This window comes from Vigna angularis, chromosome 4 (assembly GCF_016808095.1).
Source record: "Vigna angularis cultivar LongXiaoDou No.4 chromosome 4, ASM1680809v1, whole genome shotgun sequence".
Lineage (NCBI taxonomy): Eukaryota > Viridiplantae > Streptophyta > Magnoliopsida > Fabales > Fabaceae > Vigna > Vigna angularis.
In genome coordinates, this window is record NC_068973.1 from 39,361,423 (window position 1) to 39,369,731 (window position 8,309).

At 33.8% G+C, this 8,309-nt stretch overlaps 1 protein-coding gene across 1 annotated transcript; it reads left to right on the forward strand.

Annotated features, from left to right (window-relative positions):
* Positions 1-1,412: 1,412 nt before the first annotated feature.
* LOC108343218 (THO complex subunit 5B) lies at positions 1,413-7,056 on the forward strand. The gene is made up of 8 exons (XM_017581348.2): positions 1,413-1,845; positions 1,921-2,211; positions 3,384-3,720; positions 4,183-4,517; positions 4,630-4,880; positions 5,183-5,753; positions 5,837-5,968; positions 6,318-7,056. Exons 1-8 carry the CDS (start codon positions 1,615-1,617, stop codon positions 6,582-6,584), a joined length of 2,415 nt encoding a protein of 804 aa, XP_017436837.2. The 5' UTR covers positions 1,413-1,614; the 3' UTR covers positions 6,585-7,056.
* The last annotated feature ends 1,253 nt before the right edge of the window (positions 7,057-8,309 follow it).

The window sequence follows — 8,309 nt, forward strand, 5'->3', positions numbered from 1 at the left end:
TTTTTTTTCATAGCCAATACCATGTGTTCTTTCACAATGATTCGTATAAATTATTTTGTGGAGTATTATTGTGTGAAATAAATAGGAAAAAAAGAGAAAAATAATGTTTGTTTGATGCCTTCAAGAGGCACAAAATATTTCTCAATTAAAATTTTTCACGTTTACAAAAGTTATTGGCTTTCTAAAATTTACTAAACACTTATTTAGACATGGTTGGATATTGGAAATGGTGAGGAAGAAACATTATGATTACTCACGATTAAGGTTACAACTAAAAAAACATTTTTTCTTTAGATAAGCTTCTTTCCAAACATGTATACTTAAGAATTTTTTTATTACAACATAACTTAGATATTTTTTTTTTTCTTTCTTGCAAGTATTTTAAAACCATCCAACATTTTTAATTGACAATACTTCTCTTATATTAAAAATTTTAGGTTTGTATCTCACGATTAAAAAACTCAAATATTATAAACAAAAGTTTATTCATGAACCCAATCACGTTCTTCACATCAAATTTAATAATTATTATTAATTATAAATAATAAAGTCAATCAAAGAGATTATATTAGTACGAGTAAAACTTTATACTAAAAAACCAATAAAAAAGTAAGATTTATATTAAATATATTTTATTATTATTATTAGGAAAAAAGCATCATTTTGGTATTTTTTTCAAAAAATTATCAAAATTAACAATTAAAAAAAATATATAAAAACAAACAAGTCATATTAAAGTATTATGATTTTATTGTAAAAACAAATCATATCAAGATAATATAATTTTAGTCTAAAATATTTTTTTAATATGATTTCAGTTTAAAATAATTTAAATTAAACTCGTGTGTCAATTCTAATTCAAAAATATTTTACTCTATAATCATGTCATTTTAATGTGACTTTTTACAGTAAAATTATATCAAATTATTTAGACTTATCTATTTTTATATTATTTTTTTTCAAAAACGCTAATTTTAATAATTTTAAAAACAAATTACAAACATTTCGGTGTTTATTTTGCCTTATTATTACCGCTAAAAATCGAACAATAAAAGATATAGAAGAGTAAATAGTACGAATTTGGTCTACTATGGGTGGATTGGATTATATAATTTTAGAAATTTAGAATTTCTAATGTACTTTTGGTGAGTTAGTTGAAAATGCAATGATGCATACCGAAGTAATGTCCTTAAATTACATTTGATAAGATTTTTTAAACATTTGAAATAATATACAAGGGAAAACACATTTCAACACACAGTAATTAATAAAAAAATTAAAGAGAAAACATTTAAAAAATATCAATTAGCCAATCATTATTTCGTTAAATAAATGAAAATTAAGTTAATCTGCAAAAAAAAAAAGGTTTTATTTAATAATTTAAATATTAAAAAAAAATGTAATGGAACTAAACCCCTCCGAGGAGCGTTGAACACTGATTAAGCAGCAGTGGTTGCAGTTTGATTGTCTTTCGTCGTGGCCGTCGGAATTTAGTGCAGGAAGGAAGTAATTGGAGATAAAGAAAACGAGTTGTCTCTGACATTGTCTTGGAAGCGAGAAGCGGAAGAAAAAGGAGTTTAGGTCAAGGTTGTGAGAAAGAAGAGAGGAGAATCAATGGAAGACGGTGAGATAGAAGAGGGATCAATAGGTGGTGTAGAGGAAGAGGAGCATTCCTCAGAGCCTCACAAGTCGGAGGAATCGCCCTACGAAATCTTGCGCAACAGCAAGGCTTTCGTAGAGAACATCGTCGCCGACATACTCTCCATTAAAAAAGACCGAAAACCTAAACAACATCTTCGGGATCTCGCTACTCAGATGTTCTTACACTTCATCACTCTTCGCCAGGTACTCTACTCTGCACTTCTCTTGCATTCTCATTCTCCGATTTAGTCTTTATAACTCTCTTTCTTTTGTTTTCAGGCAAATCGCTCTATCTTGCTAGAGGAAGACCGCGTCAAAACCGAAACGGAGCGTGCCAAGGCGCCGGTGGATTTCACTACGCTGCAGCTTCACAACCTCATGTACGAGAAAAACCACTATGTTAAGGCGATAAAGGCCTGCAAAGACTTCAAATCGAAATATCCTGACATTGACCTTGTTCCGGAGGAGGAGTTTTTCCGCGACGCTCCACAAGATATCAAGGACTCCGTTTTGTCGAACGACGCTGCGCACAATCTCATGCTCCGGAGGCTCAATTTCGAGCTATTCCAGGTTACTTTGCGATAAAATTCCTAGTTAACGAGTCTACTTAACAATTTGAAATTGGGTGGATTGGAAAATTGGGATAGTGAAACAGAAAGGAATGTACAATATAGTTATTGTACGTTTTCATTTTTATTATAATGGCTTCTGGCAGACGTTTATGCAGTGCGCCTCTGCCCTCAATGTTTTGCATTGAAAAGCTAGAAGCAAGGTTTTTAATTGCACTCGTGTTTTTATTTGGTCCTTGATATTGTGGGAAATTGTGGACGAATGCGACCTAGTTACAGTTGCAAAGACTCCAAAATTTTCGATTTTGTGATTGAAATCATGGTTGCAGACTAATCTTTAGAACCTTGTGGAGAAGTTAATGCTCTTATAGTTAAACACAAGGAGGGGATGAAGCCAACATGAAAATTTTGAAGATCATATAGATGTTAGCGACTCTGACTATGATTCTTTACTACCGTATGCTGAAATCCAAAATAGTGTTATAGAACTTCCTAATGAATTTGAGTTTTTTTTCAAAAAAGATCTTCATTAGGAGAACACTATTTCAAAGGAAAGACTATACACACACGCACGTACTAAATAGAATTTAAACCAAATAAACATATGTATACATAATAATTCTTAAACTCAGAAAATTTCTCGAATATATAATTTTTTTTTAAATCTGTCGAACAATCAACTGAACTGTTTTACTTACTACTATATGAGGCAAGCTCAAAGTTAAGACAACTCTAAGATATGAACCAAATCTCAGGTGGTATTTCCATATCGATCTATGATCTGACTAATGCATGTTTACATGCATACACTTCTTAGGTGGGATTTCCACATCAGTTGAGCACATCATCTTTTATTTTTAAAAACTATAACAAAAAAAACAAACAAAAATTAGGCCTGCTCCTAATTTCACTGCAATTTAGTAGAAAAGTGTTTGTATACGTGGGACCCACATTTAAAATTCTGTACTTTTTTTTTGTTTTCTGAAGCAAATAATGAAAATTAGTATTTGTATCCTGTTTCCTTCCTCTCCATTTTCACCCATCTAAACATAGGGTTAGTCTTTCAAAGGTTCATTTGTCTATTACTATTCCTTTAGTGACCAAGTGGCTTTGAATTTTTCTTGCAAATAGTTGTAGGCATGCTTATAATTATTATTTCCAATTTTGTATCAGCGTAAAGAACTCTGCAAACATCATGAGAAGCTGGAACTGCAGAAGAAAATCCTCTTGCAGACTATTGCAAACCGAAAGAAATTCCTGACAAGTCTCCCATCACATCTCAAATCTCTTAAGAAGGCCTCCTTGCCTGTACAAAACCAGCTCGGACTTCATCATACTAAGAGATTAAAGCAGCATCATTCTGCAGAGTTACTTCCTCCAGCCCTATACGTGATTTACTCACAGTTGTTGGCTCAAAAGGAGGCCTTTGGAGAACCCATTGATCTGGAGATTATAGGAAGCCTGAAAGATGCTCAAGCTTTTGCTCGTCAACAGGCTCACAAGGACAATGGTAATGGATAGTTGATTTTTTAATTTTAGCATTATTCTTGTTTGAATATGTGTTGTCTGTACTCTTGCAGCTGATAGCGTCTCTACTGACACTGGATTATACCCATGGACGTTATCTCTTTAATGAATTAACTTTAAACCTGAACTTCACATCAATTGTATTGTTTACTTGAGATATTTATAGATTTTGAAAATTGTCACTGGTTTTATTACTAAAATGTGATAAAAATACAGTAAAGGAAATTTATCACTAGTATGGAAGTACTGCTGTAGGTCATGTTTTATTAATGATCTTTAGTTCATTTTTTTCTGGCTTAATTAAATGGATGTTTAAAAATTTAGAATATTTCTACGCGTGTGCCTGGCATGGCTTTGGAATATCTGTACGAAGTTTAAATGGATTTGTTATTTCCAACATACCAAAATGGAACTTAAGGATTAACTATGATTTTTTATTGTTCAGACAATTCCACTACAGTGGAGAGTTCCAAATTGGAAGACGATGCTCCTGATGAAGAAGAAGATGGTCAGAGACGGAGGAAAAGGCCACGGAGGGTTCAAGCAAAGGAGAGCCTTGACCAGGGGGGAATATTTCAAGTTCACCCACTTAAAATCATTATCCATGTGTACGAAGATCAGCATTCTGATTCAAAATCTTCCAAACTTACCTTAAGGTTTGAGTATTTGGTGAAGTTGAACGTTGTATGTGTTGGAATAGAAGGTTCTAATGAAAGTCCGGAGAATGATATATTATGTAATTTATTCCCTAATGATACGGGACTTGAGCTTCCACAGCAGGTTGTAGTGCCTTTACACAGTTATTGCATGATTTGTTTTCTTCCTGCAACTGTTAATCTATTCTCTATATTATTATTATATGCCATTTATTTCTATTTGAATGTTGGTGCAGTCTGCCAAACTCTTTGTTCAAGAGGCTATAGCATTCAATACTCTAAGAACTTCACGTCCTTACAAATGGGCTCAGCACTTGGCGGGGATTGAATTCTTGCCTGAGGTGTCTCCCTTACTTCTTACTGACGACAATGGAGCAGCGAAGAATGAAAATGTTATATCTGGTCTTTCACTATATCGCCAGCAGAACCGAATATCGACAGTTCTGCAGAGAATTCACGATAGAAGAAAAGCTCAATTGGCTCTTCTGTGAGTCACTGTTGTAGCATGTTTGCAGTTTTAGAATTTGAAGGCCTATCTTAATATTAATGAAGATGAATATCATGTTTTGATCAAATTAAAGTTTGCTATCAGTCATTGCTTTGGTTATGTGTTGAATTAGCTTCTTAGTATTGCTGCTTTGTTTGCCTTCCTATTGTAAGATCTGTTTGTGTGTATCCTGAATTTCGTACAATTTCATTCTATTTTCGAGCATCTCTGATAATCTTGCTTTACCTATTTGCTTGGGTACACTTGAGTTCTAATTTGATGAATTCTTCACCGGCTTACAGGGAACAGCTAGAATCTCTCGCAAAGCTTGACTGGCCTCGTTTGTCCTGCAGAAGTATTCCTTGGGCTTTTCACACTCCGTTGTGCAATTTGGATAGTTGGTCACCAGTAAGACTTCCACCTGTACCTAGAGAGTCCTCATCTCCTACTGTCATCGATGAAGAGGAGCATGTACAGGAACCAATGGATGCTGATGTAAATGAACGTTCTGATGTCACAAAAGCAGAACCTGAGAGTATTACAGAAGATGGGGAGCTTCCAACTTTGCTTCCTAACATGTCCAAGCTTGACCATTCCACACAGCTGAACTTAATTTCTAAAAGTATCCTTCCTCCACTCAATAAAATCAGGTCACAGAGTTTCAAAAAGTTTGATGACAGTTCTGATTTCTTGCTGGATACTGAAAGTGATCTAGATGAACCAGCGCAGACTGAACTAGAACATGAAAATACATTATCCAATTACCATGACAGAAATTCTGTATCATGGATGGATCATGGACTCAAGGAATTTTGTTTGGTTCTTTGCAGAAAAATCAGTGCAGATGAGAACAATGTGAATTTAGAAGCTAAGGTAAACGAATACTCTCCTTAATCTACTCAGTTTAATTCAGTGATCTGTTGGCAATTTCATCTAGACTTTTTACCATTTGACAGATAAAGATCAGTATGGAATATCCTCTAAGGCCTCCTCTTTTTGCATTGAGCGTTCGCTGTATATCTTCTGGGCAAAAGAGTGATAAGTTAGGATTAGAGTGGTATAATGAACTCCGTGCAATGGAAGCAGAGGTGAGTAACTAATCACTCAAGTTGTTACTGGAGTAAAACTATTAGCATCTTGTGTGTGGATATGATTCTCTTAGGAATGGGAATTATGGGATGGGACGGTAATACATAGCAACAATTTAGCTTCTTAGAACCACAGATCACTTTTAAGTTCTTGATAGAACGTTGTGGCCCATGTCCTCTCCCCTCTTCCTTTCCCTCCCTCGCCGGGGTTTCCCCAATAAAGTATAAAGTACAAAAGAAAAAAGAGGAAAAGAATACCTAATATCTCTTCATCATACAAGTGTTACATATTTTATTCATTTTGTCCTGCTCATGGTCCTTGTTTGTGCTAACCCTTTCTAAATTGTAGGTCAATCTACACATACTGAGGATGCTACCTGTCAATCAACAAAATTATGTACTGGCTCATCAAGTTAGTTGTCTTGCTATGTTGTTCGACTATTATTTGGATGAGGCATTCCCATCGTCTGAAAGGACAAATTGTACTTCCGTGGTTGATGTTGGTTTATGTAAGCCTGTTACTGGTCGATTCCTGGGTAGATGTTTTAGAGGAAGGGATCGCAGGAAGATGATCTCCTGGAAAGACATGAAACTCAATTTCAGCTGTCCCCAATAGTTGTAGGTTCTTGTCTGTTGTTTACAAAGACATGAAGACTTCCCGCCAAACTGTCTCAAACAGTAATTCTCAGCTCTGGAGATGAGAAATGGATGCAATAGAATGTGGTGTGAATTTTTACTGTTGCAAGCATATGATCGTACCACTAATATATGCGTTCATCCAGCCATATTACAACATTGTTCTTGGCTCGTAGAACAAGAGAAATGGCGAAGACACTGATAGAATTTTGATGGGTTCATTTCAGCTGTTGACTTTTTGTTATTATTATATGATTTGATTTCTGGCGAATGCAGCTAGTTCGGTTTCAGTATATTGAATTTATATTAGTTTTACATTACTGAGGTCTCCTTCGTAGTGAATGTAGTATTTTCTTGTATTGATTACTGTGATAGGAACCCAGTTCAAGAGGAACAGAAGATTGTATGATTGATTGAAAACAAAAGCAATTACAGAAGATATCCCCATGTCATCCCAGAGCCAATGCTTCTCAGAGAAGAAGTGACTCTGTCCAACCTTTCATAAGTTTCGAACTGAAAGATGAACAAAATGCCACACCCACTCATTTCCATCGCTAACTGTCACAATCAATTCCCTGTAAAGTGGGATGCAGGATATTGAAACCTTCCACGTAAAGCCAACCCTTCTATTAATCCAATCGTATCATTAAGCACTTTTCATCGAGGAACCAAATTCTTCCTGCATCTCCATAATTTCATTCTATACCTTCTTAAATTTAAAATTTTCAAATTTACCTTTCAGTTTTAGTTCCGGATAATCCAGAACGTTAAAAATCAACATTTTCTGTATTTCGTTGGAATACGAAATTTGTATTCTGGAATATCTAACTTTTATATTTTAGAATATATAATTTGATATATAAAATAAAAAATTTACTTTGAAATGTACAATTTTAAATACAAATTTATATTTTTTAAATGTGTATTTCGAAATAAAAAAAATGTATTATAGAATATTTTAAATTGTAAATTTTGGAATATAAAAAATAAATTGCACCTCCATGTTTGATGTTCGGGAGTACAAATTCATAATGTGGCAGTTGCTCGACCTTTATACAAATTGGGTTTTCTGTGCCCCTAAATATTTGCTAGCACTTAAAGTTTTCGGCTTTGCTCATGAAATGTTTGCCATCTCTGATGTATTGTCTTAATAGACTTATTTGGCGGCCCTAGTGCATTCTTTACCAACTGCCTTTATTATCACCCAGCTGCGGTAGAAACAAAACCAGCAAGAACTTAAAGAACTCATCTCTACTGAACTGTAATTCGTTTAATATCAGCTGAAACAGAATTTGATTCTTAAATTTCTACATATATTTCTGTCGATGAAATCTTGATCTGGGAGAAGTTGCTAGAGTTTCATATACCTGTGCCATGCCAACCATTTTGGCTACGGGCAAAGTGGCAAAATTATACATATCGGCAGGTAAGACAGCAAAATTATACATACCGGCAGGTAAGACAGCGCACAACTAGAATGTATTTGAAAAAAATAATATATTTTGGATTGTGTGTAATTTAAACATTTTAAATTATACAATTTAATATTTTTTAAAACATATTTTGAATTATATAATTTTTAAGGTATTTCTATTAGATTACATAATTTGAAATGTTAGTTTTTAAGTATATTTTGAATTATCTAATTCATAATTTATTTTTGGATTTGAAAATATTTTTTAAAAATTTAAATTCTCTGTTGATT